This window comes from Carcharodon carcharias, chromosome 7, assembly GCF_017639515.1.
Source record: "Carcharodon carcharias isolate sCarCar2 chromosome 7, sCarCar2.pri, whole genome shotgun sequence".
Classification (NCBI taxonomy): Eukaryota; Metazoa; Chordata; class Chondrichthyes; order Lamniformes; family Lamnidae; genus Carcharodon; species Carcharodon carcharias.
In genome coordinates this window covers 5,375,896-5,393,104 of record NC_054473.1, presented here as the reverse complement: position 1 = coordinate 5,393,104, position 17,209 = coordinate 5,375,896, and the positions used below count along the sequence as shown (strand labels likewise).

The window sequence follows — 17,209 nt, the reverse complement described above, 5'->3', positions numbered from 1 at the left end:
TCCGAGCCTTTTACTATTCAAAATGTGCATAAATCTATCATACGAACAAATGCCTCAAACCTTCATGGTTACAATGCCCAGTGTGCTGACTGGTACAATCCAGCTCTGACCCTGGTAGGGTTTGCAGATACAATGGGGGAGAGACGAGTGGGTTGGGTAGTGGGCTACCACATTTCTGCACTACAGCATATACCAGCGCCTCACGGTGTCAAAATGTTCACCTGTTGCAGTGTCGCAGAAACGTTGGCCTTTATCTTGAGGAGGGGGCAATATTAGAGTGAGGAGGTGAAAGTTCATGGTCAGGTTCCGGAGTAACAGGGTTCAGCTGTGGGCCCCGCACCTCAGGAAGGAGAGATTGGTGTTGGAGGGGGAGCAGCACAGACTCACCAGAGTGATACTGGGGGTGAAAGGGTTAAACAATGAGGACAGCGGTCTTGGCTTGGGCTTGTGTTCCTTTGGATTTAGAAGGTCAAAGAGTGAACTAATTGAGGTGTTTAAAAGGATTAAGGGATTTGATAGAGTTGATCGAGAGAAACCATATCCTCTGGTGTGAACATCCAGAGCCAGGGGCAGGACATTAAAGTTCAAGCTGGTCCATTCAGGGCCAATGTTCAGGAACAGTTAGAGTCATAGAGCTCTATTCAGGACATTCAGCCCATTGAGTGCGTTTTGCCTCTCTAAGGAGAAACCCAGTCGGTCCCACTCCCCTGCTCGATCCCCATTGCCCTGAAAGTTCATTTCCCTCCAGTTCTCATTCAATTTCCTTTTGAAATTATTGATCATCTCCATTTGCACCACCCTCATGGGCAGTGAGTTCCAGGTCTTTACCACTCGCTGTGTAAAAAACATCCCTCCTCACATTCCCCCTACATCTCTTACCCAAAACCTTAAATCTGTGTCCCCTAGTCCTTGTACAAACAGCCAATGGAAACAGCTTTTCTTTATCTAACTTATCTAAACCTGTCATCATCTTGTCCCCCCTCTATCAAATCCTCCCTCAATCTCCTTTGCTCCAAGGAGAACAGCCCCAGCTTCTCCAATATAGCTTGTAACTAAAGTCCCCTCATCCCTGGAATCATTCTGGTAAATCTCCTCCACACCCTCTAAAGGACTCTCACAACGTTCCTAAAGTATGGTGACCAGAACTGGACACAATACTCTAGTTATGGCCTAACCAGAGCTTTATAAAGGCTCAGAATAGCTCCCCTGTACTCAATGCTTCTACTTATAAAGCCTGAGATCCCATGTGCTTTGCTAACAGCTCTCTCACTATGTCCTGCCACCTTCAAAGATCTTCATACAAAGGTTAGGGGAAACCTACAATTCCCTCTCCCAAAAGGTTGTGAATACTGGGGGGCAACTAATGTTTCAATAGTGAGATTGATAGGTTTCTGTTGGGGTATTGAGGGATGTGAAGCAAAAGTGGGCAAATTGAGTTGAGGTTCGGATCAGCCATGATCTAATTTAATGGTGAAACATGCTGGAGGTCAAATGACCTCTTCCTCAAACAGAGGACCTGAAGGTCGGAGAGAGAAAGGGAATAAAATCAGAAAATGCTGGATCAGGTCAGTCAGTATCTGTAATGACACTACTCACTTGGCAGGGTGTGTACACTCTTGGTCAGGACCGATCAGGACACATATTATCCTTGACCCGAACAGAATTTATCTTGATGTTTGTCACATCAATTGGGGATCAGCCTCGGTTAGTGAGGCTTCTGTATTCCTCTACGCTTGTTCTATCCCAATCACATAGCTGCACAGGTGACACAAACAGGTACATATTTTGAAACCTGAGAAAGTAGACAAGGTGATGAGCAGTCTAGAGTACTTAGCGTCAACCTCTGCCCCCTCAATCCGACCTCCCGCTGATCTGAGCTATCCTTTTACTGAGGTACATCCCCTCAACTCTTACATGCAATAAAACTCCAAAATAGAAATTCTCTCTACAACCTTCTACCTGTCTCCCTTCTAATGAAAAGAGCTTTGTAACTGAAGCCTCTCATCTTTAGTTTCACTCCAACACCCTCTACATGACCTTGACATCCTTCCTTATGTAATACATTTAATCTGGACACAAGGTCCTAACTGTGGCTTAACCGATGATTTGCTCAGGTTTAATATCATCTCTTTATGCTTCCACTCTGAACTTCTGTTTATAAATATAGGATCCCAGATTCTTTATTTAACAGAATTGTCAAATTCCACTTTTAAATGTGTGTGTGAGTGTGTGTTTGTGTGTGCATGTGCACATGTGTGTGTGTGTACCTGAACCCATTGGTCTCTCTGTGCCTCAACCCCTTCAAAAGTTAACCCTTTAATGTATATTTCACCTCTTTATTCTTTCTGTCAAAAATTATCACCCTGAATTTAAATTTCAGTCAAATTCTGTAAGCCCAGTCTTACTACCTGTTTCTTTCTCTCTGAAGTGATTTACAGTCGTTTGAACTACACATGATTTTCGAGCAATCTGCAATATGTGTATATATACGTATATATATATATTATATATATTATGTATGCACTTCCTGTCTTTTATGCAGTTTCTATCTCTACCACCATACATCCTATAATACTGTGAGCCTTAATCTTATTAACAAGTATTCTTGTAGGTGCCTGACTAAACACATTTTGAAAATCCATAATCACAGCATCCACTGCATCTTCTAGATCCAGACACTCATTCTTTCCTCAAAGACTGTATTACATTTTTAGACATGACTTTCTTCTCACAAACCCATGCTGGCTGGACTTTATTGGCATGTCTTTCCAAGTGGATATTCATTTTATCCCATATTAGAGCCACTAGAAGATTACACAATACTGATGTTGGGTCACAAAAGCAAAATTCGACAGATGCTGGAAATCTGAAATGAAAACAAAATTGCTGGAAATACTCAGTGGTGCAGGCAGCACCAGTATTGGATCGCTTGGGTTGATAGTTGAGAAAGAAAAGAGAGACTTGCATTTTTATAGGCCTTTTTATAATCTTTGGGAGCACATCCCAAAGTACTTTACAAACTGTTACTTTTGAAGTGTGGTCACTGTGGTAATGTAGGAAATACGGCATTCACTCTGCACACAGCAAGATCCAACTAACAGGGATGAGATGATGATCTGTTATTTTTTTTTAAAGTGATGTTTGCTGAGGAATAAATATTGGTCTGTTCACCAGGAGAACTCCCGGCTGTTCCCCGAAACAATGCAGTGGGGAGCTATTAAATTTGCCTGAGGCGGAAGGCAGGGTCTTGGTTTATCGCCTCATCCACATTGTTGCAATACTGACAGTGCAGTGCTCCCTCAGTATCCACTCAAATCTCTGCAATTGGACTAGAATGCACAAGCCTCTGGCAATCAGACAGTGCCACCCACTGAACTAGACGTGTCTCTTCCTTGACCAAAGTGTTACATTGGCAACCCAGTGCGCGCTTTCACTTTACATTCAATTGTATAGAATCTACAGCATGGATTCAGGCCATTCAGCCCAACTGGTCCATGTCAGTGTTTATGCTCCACACGAGACTCCTCCCACCCTACTTCATCTCACCCTATCCCCGTCTCCTTCTATTCTTTTCTCCCTCATGTGTTTATCCAGCTTATCCCTTAAATGTAACCACACTATTCACCACAACCATTAAGAGTAAGAGGATAACTAGGGAAAGAGTAGGGCCCATGAAGGACCATCGTGGTAATTTGTGTGTGGAGCCGGAAGATGTAGACGGGTTCTAAATGAATACTTTGTGTCGGTGTTCACAAGTGAGAGGGACGATGTGGGTATGGAAATCAGACAGAAGGACTGTGATATGATTGAAGAAATTAGCATAGAAAGGGAGGAGATTCTAAGTGGTCTGGCAGGCTTAAAAGTAGAGAAATCTCCAGGCTTGGATGAAATGTATCTCAGGCTGTTGAGTGAGACAAGGGAGGAGATAGCAGGGGCGCTGGCAATAATTTTCAATACCTCTCTGGCCACAGGAGAGGTGCCAGAGGACTGAAGGACAGCCAATGTGGGACCGTTATTCAAGAAGGGAGAAAGGGATAAACCAGGGAACTACAGGCCAGTCAGTTTAACCTCAGTGGTGGGAAAACTATTAGAAGCAATTCTGAGGGACAAAATTAATCTACACTTGGAGAGGCAGGATTAATCAAGGACAGTCAGTATGGTTTTGTTAAGGGGAGGTCATGTCTGACCAATTTGAGTGAATTTTTCGAAGAGGTGACCAGGTGTGTAGATGAGGGCAATACATTTGACGTGGTCTACTTGGACTTCAGCAAGGCTTTTGATAAGGTCCCCCATGGGAGACTGATAACGAAGGTAAGAGCCCATGGGATCTAAGGCAATTTGGCAAATTGGATCCAGAATTGGCTGAGTGGCAGGAAGCAGAGGGTGATGGTCGAGGGGTGTTTTTGTGACTGGATGCCTGTGTCCAGTGGGTTTCCACAGGGATTGGTGTTGGGTCCCTTGTTGTCTGTGGTATATATAAACGATTTAGACTTGAACATAAGAGGGTTGATCAGTAAGTTCACGGATGACACGAAAATTGGTGGGGTGGTAAATATCGAGGAGGATAGCCTTAGATTGCAGGAGAATATTGACGGGCTGGTCAGATGGGCTGATCAGTGGCAAATGGAATTTAATCCAGATAAGTGTGAGGTGATGCACTTGGGCAGGATAAACAAGGCATGGGAATACACAATGAATGGTAGGACTCTGGGAAGTACCAAGGATCAGAGGGACCTTGGTGCACATGTCCTCCGGTCCCTTAAGGTAACAGGACAGGTATATAAGGTGGTTAGGAAGGCATATGGGATACTTGCCTTTATTAGCCAAGGCATAGAATATAAGAGCAGGGAGGTTATGCTGGAACTGTATAAAATGCTGGTTAGGCCACAGCTAGAGTATTGCATGCAGTTCTGGAATCCGCATTATAGGAAGGATGTGATTGCACTAGAGAGAGTGCAGAGGAGATTTACCAGGATGTTGCCTGGGCTGGAGAGTTTTAGTTATGAGGAGAGATTGGATAGACTGGGGTTATTTTCCCTGGAGCAGAAGAGATCGAGGGGGACATGACTGAGGTGTATAAAATTATGAGGGGCATAGATAGGGTAGACAGGAAGGAACTTTTCCTCTTGGTGGAGGGATCAATAACCAGGGAGCATAGATTTAAGGTAAGGGGCAGGAGGTTTAGAGGGGATGTGAGGAAGAATTTTTTCACCCAGAGTGTGGTGGGAATCTGGAACTCACTGCCAGAAAGGGTGGTAGAGGCAGAAACCCTCATAACATTGAAGAGGTATTTGGATGTGCACTTGTGATGCCATGGCATACAGGGCTATGGGCCTAGTGCTGGAAAATGGGATTAGAATAGTTAGGTATTTGTTTGACCAGTGCAGACTTGATGGGCCAAAGGGCCTTTTTCTGTGCTGTAAACCTCTGTGACTCTATGTCTATGACAACCGCTCCCTGTGGAAGTGAGTTCCACATTCTTCAACTCTATGGGTAAAGACGTTTCTCCTGAATTCCCGACTGGATTTATTGGTGACCAGGGGAAACTGTTTCTCTCGGTCTATCGAGACCTGTGTGGTTCTACAATCACGATTCAAATGAAATAAGCTTTGTGCTGCCGAGTTTTACACAGTACAACATTTTATAACCCTCCTTTTAACAATTTGTTTGCATCAGTCTCTTGTTCATAATGTGTCACTTTCAGTGTCAATTCACCCTAATGATTAAAACCTCTTCTGAAGGCAATCTTGCTCATGTTGGTGCAGGATATTTTGCCTGGTTACACATAACCTATTGACTTTTTGCTGTTATATCTTGCAGTTGTATCTCGTGGAATGAGTATTGACTGTTACCGGTCAGAATGAAACTGCTAATAGTCCTGTTTGTGCTTGGTAAGTCTCTCCCTGCCTCTCTTTTACTCTCTCTCTCTCTCTCTCTCTCTTTCATTCTTCTCACTCAGAAAATTAATCACTGAACATACCAATCCGCAGCCATAGGTTACCAGGTGTTAATACTGAGTCATAGAACTCAGAGGAGGCCATTCATCCCCTCAAGCCTGTTCCATCATTCAGTAAGATCATGGCCAATCTGTATATTAACTCCATATACCTACTTTTGTTCCAAACCCTTAGCATCCTCACCCATAAAAATATATCAATCCCAGGTTTTGAAATTTCCAATTGACCCCAGTCTCAAGAGCTTTTTTGGGGGAGAGAGTTCCAGATTTCCATTCCTCTTTGTGTGAGGAAGTGCTTCCTGACATCACCCCTGGATGGCCTGGCTTTCACTTTAAGGTTCTGTCCCCTTGTTCTGGACTCCCCCCCAACCAGAGGAAATATTTTCTCTTTTTCTACTCCGTTGAATCTTTTAATCATCTTAAACACCTCAATTGAAATGCCCCTTAATCTTCTGTACTTGAGGGAATAGAATTCTGGTCTCTGCAACTTGGCCTTGCAATTTAACCCTTTTAACCCTGGCATCACTCTGCTGAGTCCGTGCTGCATTATTCTGAAGGGTGGGGCAGGGGTACGGGGAGCAAGCAATTGAACGGTGTCAAGTTCCTTGAACGTTCTTGTGGCTGCGAGTAGGTATTGAATAATCCAGCACACTCCCAAGTTTCGGTGATGTTGTATTCACATCACAACTCACTTAGCAGTTTCATGAACGCATTGGTATAATCGCAGTGATTTATACGATTTCTGTGTATAACACGTTGTCAGCTTTGAATTTTAGCCTTCTCTCAATAACTACATTTTACTTCATAACTACTTATTCTTTTTTTCTAACCTTTCTATAAAAGGGAGTATGTATCTGACTTTTGAGTCTGTGTTGCCGACAGAGAGCTGATACGTTATGACAATGTTGCTTAAATTCTCAGTCTCAGCAATGGGTCATTTCTAATGGATGGTTCAGTGGATAGCACTCTCACCTCTGAGTCAAGAGCACACTCCAGTGAGCTCGGCACAAAGTCGAGGCTGACAATTCAGTGCAGTACTGAGGGATTTGATGATAGGAGGTTTCATCATTCAGATGAGGTGTTAAGCTGAGCAGACTCGATGGGCTGATTGGCCTAATTTCTGCTCCTGTGTCTAATGGTCTTATGGCCCTTTCCTCCTCTCTCAGGTGGATCTTAAAGATCCCATGCCCAATATTTCAAAGAAAAGCTGTGGAGTTCTCCCCAGTGTCCTGGCCACTATCTGTTCCTCAGTCAGCATCACTAAAAACAGGTTATTATCACATACAAAAACAGAATTACCTGGAAAAACTCAGCAGGTCTGGCAGCATCAGCGGGGAAGAAAAGAGTTAAATTTGCTGTTAATGCGCAAATTGCCTTTCACGGTTTCTATATTACAACAGTGGCTACACTTTAAAAGGTACTTCATTGGTTATAAAAGTGCTTTGGGGTTTCCTGAGGTTGTGAAGGGCACTATAGAAATGCGAGGTGCACTTTAATTATTTTTACTTCCTAATGATCTGAGCCGAGCCTTGAGAATGTGAAGCTGCTCTGTGTCTTGAAAGAAAGATTTGTTTTATCATCTTGGTGCCTTCAATGTGAAATTGCAGTGACATTGGGTCAGCTGCATTTAACGTGCCCCTTCCCCCAACCCCTCTCTAGTTTCCATTGGGCATTGTGGAGTGGGTAGTTTATTATGTCCGGTAGCTGCAAAGGCATTCTCTAGTTACCGCCGATATCTCTGTTTGTATAGAGCCTTGAGTGGGGCTAACGCCACAAGCCCAGAGGTTTGGAGCTGCCAAAGTCTCGCCATGGTTAGCGGCCAAGGTTATGTCTCATCATTTCTGTTGCATAAGACTAAAATAGTGAGAATTTCAATCTTAGAACCAGTTACAGACGGAAATATCAGGGCTTCAGTTCATAAAGTTACTTAAAAAACAAATTCTTGCGAGGCTCCTGCCTGGTTGAACATGCTTAATGAAAACCCTGGAAGTGTTTTGCTATCTGCCAATTCCACTGGGGAGTGACAGATGAGGGCCAGGAAAAAGATGCTGCGTGAAACTAATCGGCAAATGTGTAATTGTTCTCAGTTGGTTGCTTAGCTACAGATACAAAAGGTTTATAACAGGGCACACAGAGTTCAGGATACAAAGATGCTCAGCAATGGAGGGTGGGAAACAGGGAGGGAGCTAACCTTGGGATGTCCTGAACAGGATTATGTTCATAATCAAGGCTGGCGCTCTGAGCGAGCACTGCATTGTTCGAACTCACGCCTTTTAGATGAGATGTTAAAAGGAGGCCCTGCTTGGCTGGATGTTCAAGATCCCATATCACGATTGAAAGAAGAGCAGGGAGTACACTCCGGTTGATTATAGTCCCCACTAGACAACTTTCACTTGTACACTGACTACAAACTCCAAAATTCTCCACTGCAAAGTCTTCCTTTCATTATACACTGATCAGGCAGAAACCTTCCTGCTCATCTCTGTCTTAAACCTCCATCCCTGAGCCCCTGATTCTGACCCCTCTCTGCTCAGGCTGAGGCCAATCATGAATAACCTCAGTGTGCTGTTCGACATGAGCTCAGCTTCAATCTCCAGTCCAGCGATCACCAACCTCTTGTTCCAGCTCCACAACGTAAGCTTCATCCACCTCCTCACTGACTCCTAATCCTGTCTCACTAAAATCCTTCTCAACTCTAGATTCACTGACTCCAACTCACTCCTCATTATTCTCTTAGGTTTCACCTCAATATTAACTGCCATTCCCCCACAATCTCTGTCCCTCCCTCTCTCCTTCCCCCCTTTATTCTTTACCTTCACCATTGTCCCCCTCTTTCCAACTCCGCTCTCCACCTCTCTTTTCTCCCTTCATTTTTTTTCTTCCCTTCCCCCCATCTCTCCCCTCCTTCTCTCTGATCTTTGTCCCCTTCCTCGCTCCCACTCCCTCTTTCTCCCTCACCCTCTTGTTTCAGCCCTGGCTCAGTTGGTAGCATTCCCGCCTCTCAGTCAGAAGGCTTGAGTCCCATTCTGGGATATGAGCATGAAAAATCTAGACTGCCACTCCTGTGCAACACTCTGAGGGAGTGCTGCACTGTCACAGGTGTCAGCTCTTGGATGAGATATTAAACCAAGGCTCCAACCACCCTCTCAGGTAGATGTAAACGATCCCATGGCATTATTCTGAAGAAAAGCAGGGGAGATATCACCAGTGTCCAGGCCAATATTTAACCCTCATTCAACATTACTGAAAAAGATTATTTTATCATTATGTTTGCTCGCAATTTGGTTAAGATCATAAGGAACAGGAGCAGGAGTATTCCAATTGACCCATCAAGCCTCCTCCGGCATTCAATAAGATCATGGTTGACCTGATTGTGGCCAAAACTCCACTTTCTTGTCTGTCCCCTTGACTCCCTCATAGATCAAAAATCTGTTTAACTCATCCTTTAATATATTCAACAATGCAGCATCCACTGCTCGCTGGAGAAGAGAATTCCAAACACTAACAACTCTCTGAGAGAAGAAATTCCTCCTCACCTCTGTCTTAAATGAGAGACACCTTATTTTGAAACTGTGTCCCCTAGTTCTTGATTCCCACAAGGGGAAACATCCTTTCAGCATCCACCCTGTCAAGTCCCCTCAGGGTCTTATATGTTTCAATAAGATCACCTCTCATTATTCTAAACTTCAGTGGGCACTGGCCCAACCTGCTCAACCTTTCCTCATAAGGCAAACCTTTCATCCCAGGAATCAGCCTAATGAATCTTCCTTGAACTATTTTCCATGAAGTATATCCCTCCTTAAGCAAGGAGACCAAAACTGTACACAATACTCCAGGTGTGGTCTCACCAATGCTCTGTACAGCTGTAGCAACACTTCCATAATGTTATACTCTACTCATTGCTATGTTTCCTACATTACAGCAGTGACTACACTACAAAGTACTTCATTGGCTTCATTGAGCAGGATATCCAGCATATTCCCATTCTCTTCCAAGCTACTTCCGCCATGATGGCATGTTGAATGATTCAACTGGGCTCAATGCCCTAGGGGGTTGGGTGTAAATCAACTCCTGTTTGCTCTCTAAACCCTTCTCCACAACCTCCATACCCTCAGGAGGACAGTATACTACAAGTGGACAGCCAGTGACAACAGGAGCCAAACTTACCTCTGATAAACCTCATGGGTGAACAGCCAGATACTTCACACATGAAGACAGGTCACTTGGGTGGGATCTGGTGGTTGAATTACTGTGGAAATAGGACCCCAGTGTGTATCAGTTGTTCAGGTGGGTCAGGGTGAGACAATTGGGTGGGGCGGGGGGGTGGGGGGGGGGGGGGGGGGGGGGGGGTGGGGGGGAGTTGTGGGACACTTAATGTGTATTTAATCAGCCTATTGGTGAGTTGGTGCAGAACTGTAAATAACCCATCTGCAAAGGATTGGTTGAATTTTATGCAGTGTGGTTGTGCGAGGGAAGCATTCCATGGAGTAGGATGTATTTAGAAAATGCACTTTGTACTGGTTTTTCATGAGCAGTCCGCCCTATTAATCATTGACTGGTTTCAAACACTCCGGTGACTATGGGGTAACACCTGCTGTTACTCACCTAAAGGACATTAATGAACCAAATGGGTTTTTATGACAATCAATGATGGTTTCATGGAGATTGTCACTAAGACTAGCTTTGTATTCCAGATTATTTTTATTAATTGAATTTAAATTCCGCTAGCTGCCATGGTGGGATTTGAATCCATATTCCTAGAAACGTGGAGTACTAGTCCAGTAACATTACTATGATACCACCGTCTCCCTGTAAATCTACAGATAGATTGGATGAGTCAAACTGGCAAAGGTTGCCTGGATGATGAGTTCCCAGAGTATTTTCAGCAGAGTTTCTGAGAGCAGCCAACCAGAAAGCAAACTACTCCAGAGCTCGTAATGTGCTATGTGATAAGATTAATTAATAGTCTCATAGTAAAGCACCCCTGGGTAGCAGTGATCATAACATGATTGAATTTCAGATTCAGTTTGAAGGAGAGAAGATTGGGTCTAAGGCTAGTATTTTAAACTTAAATAAGGGCAGTTATGAGATATGAAGACAAAGCTAGCTAAAGCGAACAGGGAAATTAGGTTAACTAGAGATCACTAGAAACGCAATGGCAGGCATTTAATGAGGCATTTCCTAACATTCAGCAAAGATACATTCCAGTGAGAAAGAAAGATTCTAGGGGAAGGATGTAACATCCATAGCTAACTATGGAAATTAAAGATAGTATCAAATTGAAAGCAAAAGTGTACAATCCTACAAAGATTAGTGGCAGGTCAGAAAATTGGACAGAATGTAAAAAAAAAAGCAAAGAATTACTAAAAATGATGAGGGAGAAATCAGAGTACAAGAGAAAGATAGCTAGAACTTTAAACACAGATAGTAAGAGTTTCTACAGGTATTTAAAAAGAAAAAGAGTAGGTAAAGTGAGCATTGGTTCTCTACAGGGAGAGAATGAGGAATTAATAATGGAAAATAAAGAAACGGTGGACAAATTAAACAGATATTTTGCATCTGTCTTCATTGTAGAGGATACAAATAACATCCCAGAAATAATTATAAACCAAGAGATGAAAAGGTGGGAGGGGGAACTCAAAACAATTCCAATCATCAGGGAAAGGAGACTGAGAAAATTATTGGAACTAAAAGCTGATAAGTCCCCAGGTCCTGATGGACTTCATCCTAGGGTCTTAAATGAAATGGCTGCTGAGATAGTAGATGCTTTGGTTTTAATTTTCCAAAATTCCCTAGATTCTGGAAAGGTCCCATCAGATTGGAAAATAGCAAATGAAACCCCTCTATTCAAGGAAGGACAGAGACAGAAAGTAGGAAACTACAGGCCAATTAGCCTAATATCTGCCATTGGGAAATTGCTGGAACCTATTACTAAGGAGGTTATAGCGGGGCACTTAGACAATCTCAATGCAATCAGGTAGAGTCAACGTGGTGTTTGTGGAAGGGGAATCATGTTTGACTAATTTACCAAAGTTCATTGAGGAAGTAGCAAGCAATTTGGATAAAGGGGAACCTGTAGATGTGCTGTACTTAGATTTCCAAAAGGCATTTGACAATGTGCCACATCAAAGGTTACTACACAAAATAGAAGCTTATGATGCAGGAGGTAACATATTAGCATGGATAGAGGACTTGTTAGCTAACAGGAAACAGAATAGGCATAAATGGGTTATTTTCAGGTTGGCAAGATGTAATGACTGGAGTGTCACAGGGATCAATACTGAGGCCTCAACTGTTTGCAATCTATATCAATGACTTGGATGAAGGGACTGAATGTATTATTGCTGAGCAAGTTGTGAAGAGGTCATAAGGAGTCTGTAAAGGGACATAGATAGATTAAGTGAGTGGGCAAAAATTTGGCAGATGGAGTATAATGTGGGAGAATGTGAACTTGTCCACTTTGTCAGGAAGAATAGAAACCAGCCTATTATCTAAATGGAGCGATATTGCAGAACTCTGCGGTACAGAGGGTTTTGGGAGTCATGGTACATGAATCACGAAAAGTTAGTATGCAGCTTCAGCAAGTGATTAGGAAGACAAATAGAATGTTGCTTATTACAAGGGGAATGTATATAAAACTAGGGAAGTTTTGCTACAGTTGTACAGAGTGTTGGTAAGACCACATCTGGAATACTATGTGCAGTTTTGGTCTCCTTATTTAATAAAGGATATAAGTGCAATAGAAGCTGCTCAGAGAAGGTTGACTAGGCTCATTCCTGGGATGAAGCAGTTGTCTTATAAGGAAAAGTTGGAGAGGTCGGGCCTGTATTCATTGGAGTTCAGAAGAATGAGACATGATCTTATTGAAATACATAAGATTCTTGGGGGAATTGACGTGATGGATACTGAGAGGATGTTTCCTCTTGTGGGAGAGACTAGTACTAAGGAACACCTTTTAAAAATAAGGGGTCTCCCAATTAAAGCAGAGATGAGGAGAAATTTCTTCTCTCAAAGGGTCATTAGTCTGTGGAATTCTCTACCCCAGAGAGTGGTAGAGGCAGGGTTATTGAATATTGTAAGGCTGAGTTGGATAGATTCTTGATTGACAAGGGAGTCAAAGGTTATAGGGAGTAGACAGGAAAGTAGAGGCCGTTATCAGATCGACCATGATCTTATTAAATGGCAGAGTGGGCTCAAGGGGCCAAATGACCTACCCCTGCTCCTAATTCCTATGTTCTTATGTTGATATCTTCATATGTTCAGAGAGACTTGGGCATGCTCATACAAGGAACACAGAAAGTTAATATGCAGGCACAGCAAGCAATTAGGAAAGTCAAATGGCGTTTATTACAAGGGGATGGAGTAAGGAGGCTTGCTACAATTGTACAGGGCTTTGGTGAGAGCATCTGTATTATGGACAGGGGGGGGTTTATTTTAAACAGTCCTGATTTCTCCTCTCACCGGTCCGTAAACAGGAAGGTGTTTTGATTTTGATTTCCCCCTTTATGAGTGGTGGCGTATTTCCCAACTCCTCGGTTTTGGCATGATCCAATTTCTTTTAATAATCCCACAGCAAACGAAAAATATGGTAAACTCAGAGAGTTAGTTTATTTCCACACAATCAAACATGGGAGGAGGGGCATGAGGTAGCCTCCTTGTCACTCATACAATAAAAGAGGGGGATAGAGAAAAGAATATTTACAGGGCAAAGACCACTGAGTAAAGAATTATTGTTGTACGTGAGTCCAGAGTCCAGAATCAAGAATCCAATGATGTATATCTTCACAAAGGTCAGCAGGTTGAAAACTGATGCTGGATAATTCACTAGAGATGACTTCCACGATGAGATAGGCACACAGAAATGAATTAGCCTTGTAGGCGATGGTATAGGCATTCAGGAATTCCTGTAGAAACAGTGTAGATGAGGGCCAGGCATTGAAACCTGGACAGAGCCCCTTTTCTGTGCTGCTGCCTGGTAGATGGAAGATGACAGACTGATTTGCAGGACAGCAAGACAGTATAACTGATTCCCCCAGCTGGTGGGGCGGGGGGTGGGGGGGTGGCGGGCGGGCTGGGCATGTCAAATGACTCTCACCTCTCCACCTTGGCTTTCACAAAGGGTGCCTATTCATTTGCCTGGGTTCCCTAGATTGTTAATGTTCCAACCATTGGGAATTTGAAAGGAAGGTTGCAGAGTCCTTTGTCCTAGCTGACTAATAGACTCCTATTGTCAGGCCTGGCTTGTGAAATGTAAATGGAACTTGTATAATTCCCTTTGAATTTGGACTCTGCTGTCCACATGGTTGTTGATGTCTCTTCAGAGAAAAGGCGCAAATTTCTTCGATACTGCTAGATTAGCTCCTGTTGTTCAAAGGTCACAGCCAGACATGGCTTCGGTCATTTTTAAGAGGTCATTGTCCAGGTTTAAAAGTTTAGGCATACAGTGTGCAGTTTTGGTCTCCATGTTGGAGGAAGGATATACTTGCACTGGAGGCAGTACAATGAAGGTTCACTAGATTGGTCCCAGGGATGAGAGGGTTGTCCTGTGATCAGAGGTTGAGTGAATTGGGCTGAGGAATTTAGAAGAATGAGAAGTGATCCCATTGAAACATACAAGATGCTGAAGGGGTTTGACAGGGTGGACACTGAGAGATTGTTTCCACTGGTCGGGGTATCTAAAACATGGGGGAACAGTCTCAGGATATGGGGCGAATCATTTAGGTCTGGGATGAGGAGCAATTATTTCACTCAAAGGGTTGTGAATCTTTGGAATTCTCTACCCCAGAGAGTTGTGAATGTTCCATCATTGAAGACATTTAAGGCTGGGATAGACAGATTCTTGGTCTCTCAGGGAACCAAGGGATATGGGGAGTGGGAGCAGGAAAGTGGAAGTGAAGCTCAAGATCAACCATGATTATACTGAATGGCAGAGCAGGCTCGAGGGGCCATGTGGTCTACTCCTGCTCCTATTTCTTGTGTTCCTGTGAACTAGGCATGCACAATTAAATTATAGCCCCCAGAATTGGACAGATGTTGAGTCCATAGACTGGTCAACATCTAATCTGAACTGACTTTCCTTAACAACTTTACCGAGACCCTTACTAGTGTTTGGGAAGGTCTCAGCTCTATAATTTCATTAAAAGTAAGGAGCTTGTGCAGGTGTCTGGCAAAGAATTGCCTCAAAAATATTGAATTGAATTTCCCTAGCTGCTGTGGCAGGAATTGAACTTCTGTCTCCAGATGATTAGACAAGCTCCCTGGATTCAGTTCAGTAACAGAGCCACCATGCTATCACATCACACATTTACTGAGATATTGAGTATTTGGGTGAGGAATTTGTGAGTGTCCATGTGTAATGCCCATGGCAACTAGGAGCTGTAGCCCTTCATTTAGCCTCTCAATTTAAAAAAAAACACACTCCATGCCACATGACAACAAAAGGAGGCCGTTCAGCCCCTCGAGCTTGTACCTTCATCCAATTTGGCTGATCTCTACCTCAACTCCATTTGCCTATCTTCATTCCATATCCCTTAATCCCAACAAATACCCAACAAAAAACTAGCAATTTCAGACTTAAATGCTCCAGTTGATCCCCAACATGCACATGGGGGAGGGACTTCCAGATTTCCATTCCCCTTTGAGTGAAGAGGTGCTTCCTGACATCCCCCCTGAAAACTAAGATAAAAGCAAAAAACTGCGGATGCTGGAAATCCAAAACAAAAACAAAAATACCTGGAAAATCCCAGCAGGTCTGGCAGCATCTGCGGAGAGGAACACAGTTAACGTTTCGAGTCCGTATGACTCTGCATCAGAACTAAGTAAAAATAGAAGACAGGTGAACTATAAGCTGGTTTAAGGGGGGGGGACGCGGGGTGGTTGGGACAGGTAGAGCTGGATAGAGGGCCAGTGATAGGTGGAGATAACCAAAAGATGTCACAGACAAAAGGACAAAGAGGTGTTGAAGGTGGTGATATTATCTAAGGAATGTGCTAATTAAGGGTAGAAAGCAGGACAAGCAAGATACAGATAGCCCTGGGATGGGGGAGTGGGGGAGGGTTGAAGGAATCGAAATAGGCTAAAAGGTAGAGATAAAACAATGGATGGAAATACTTTTAAAAATAATGGAAATAGGTGGGAAAAGAAAAATCGATATAAATTATTGGAAAAAAAGGGGGATCGGAAAGGGGGTGGGGACGGAGGAGGGAGTTCAAGATCTAAAGTTGTTGAATTCAATATTCAGTCCAGAAGGCTGTAAAGTGCCTAGTCGGAAGATGAGGTGCTGTTCCTCCAGTTTGCGTTGGGCTTCACTGGAACAATGCAGCAAGCCAAGGACAGACATATGGGCATGAGAGCAGGGTGGAGTGTTAAAATGACAAGCGACAGGGAGGTCTGGGTCATGTTTGCGGATAGACCAAAGGTGTTCCGCAAAGCACTCACCCAGTCTGCGTTTGGTCTCTCCAATGTAGCAGAGACCGCATTGGGAGCAACGAATGCAGTAGACTAAATTGAGGGAAGTGCAAGTGAAATGCTGTTTCACTTGAAAGGAGTGTTTGGGCCCTTGTATAGTGAGGAGAGGGGAAGTAAAGGGGCAGGTGTTGCACCTTCAGTGGTTGCATGGGAAGGTGTCGTGGGAAGGGGTTGAGGGGTAGGGGGTGATGGAGGAGTGGACCAGGGTGTCTCGGAGGGAACGATCCCTACGGAATGCTGATAAGGGGGGGTGAATGGAAGATGTGTTTGGTAGTGGCATCATGCTGGAGTTGGCGGAAATGGCGGAGGATGATCCTTTGAACGCGGAGGCTGGTGGGGTGATAAGTGAGGACAAGGGGGACCCTATCATGTTTCTGGGAGGGAGGAGAAGGCGTGAGGGCGGATGCGCGGGAGATGGGTCAGATACAGTTGAGGGCCCTGTCAACGACCGTGGTTGGAAAACCTCGGTTAGGGAAGAAGGAAGACGTATCAGAGGAACTGTTTTTGAATGTAGCATCATCGGAACAGATGCGATGGAGGTGAAGGAACTGAGAGAATGGGATGGAGTCCTTACAGGAAGCGGGGTGTGAGGAGCTGTACTCAAGGTAGCTGTGGGAGTTGTTAGGCTTGTAATGGATATTGGTGGACAGTCTATCACCAGAGATTGAGACAGCGAGGTCAAGGAAGGGGAGGGAAGTGTCAGAGATGGACCACGTGAAAATGATGGAGGGGTGGAGATTGGAAGCAAAATTAATAAATTTTTCCAAGTCCCGATGAGAGCATGAA

The 17,209-nt window shown here is 43.8% G+C and overlaps 1 protein-coding gene across 1 annotated transcript in view; it reads left to right on the top strand.

The window, feature by feature from the left end:
* The first annotated feature begins 5,835 nt into the window (after positions 1-5,835).
* The window catches only part of LOC121279727 (laminin subunit beta-1-like), a 228,622-nt gene continuing 217,248 nt past the window's right edge, over positions 5,836-17,209 (top strand). The window contains exon 1 of the mRNA XM_041190979.1: positions 5,836-5,891. Within this exon, the coding sequence (XP_041046913.1) occupies positions 5,861-5,891 (31 nt within the window). The 5' untranslated portion in view covers positions 5,836-5,860. The remainder of the gene's footprint in view (positions 5,892-17,209) is intronic.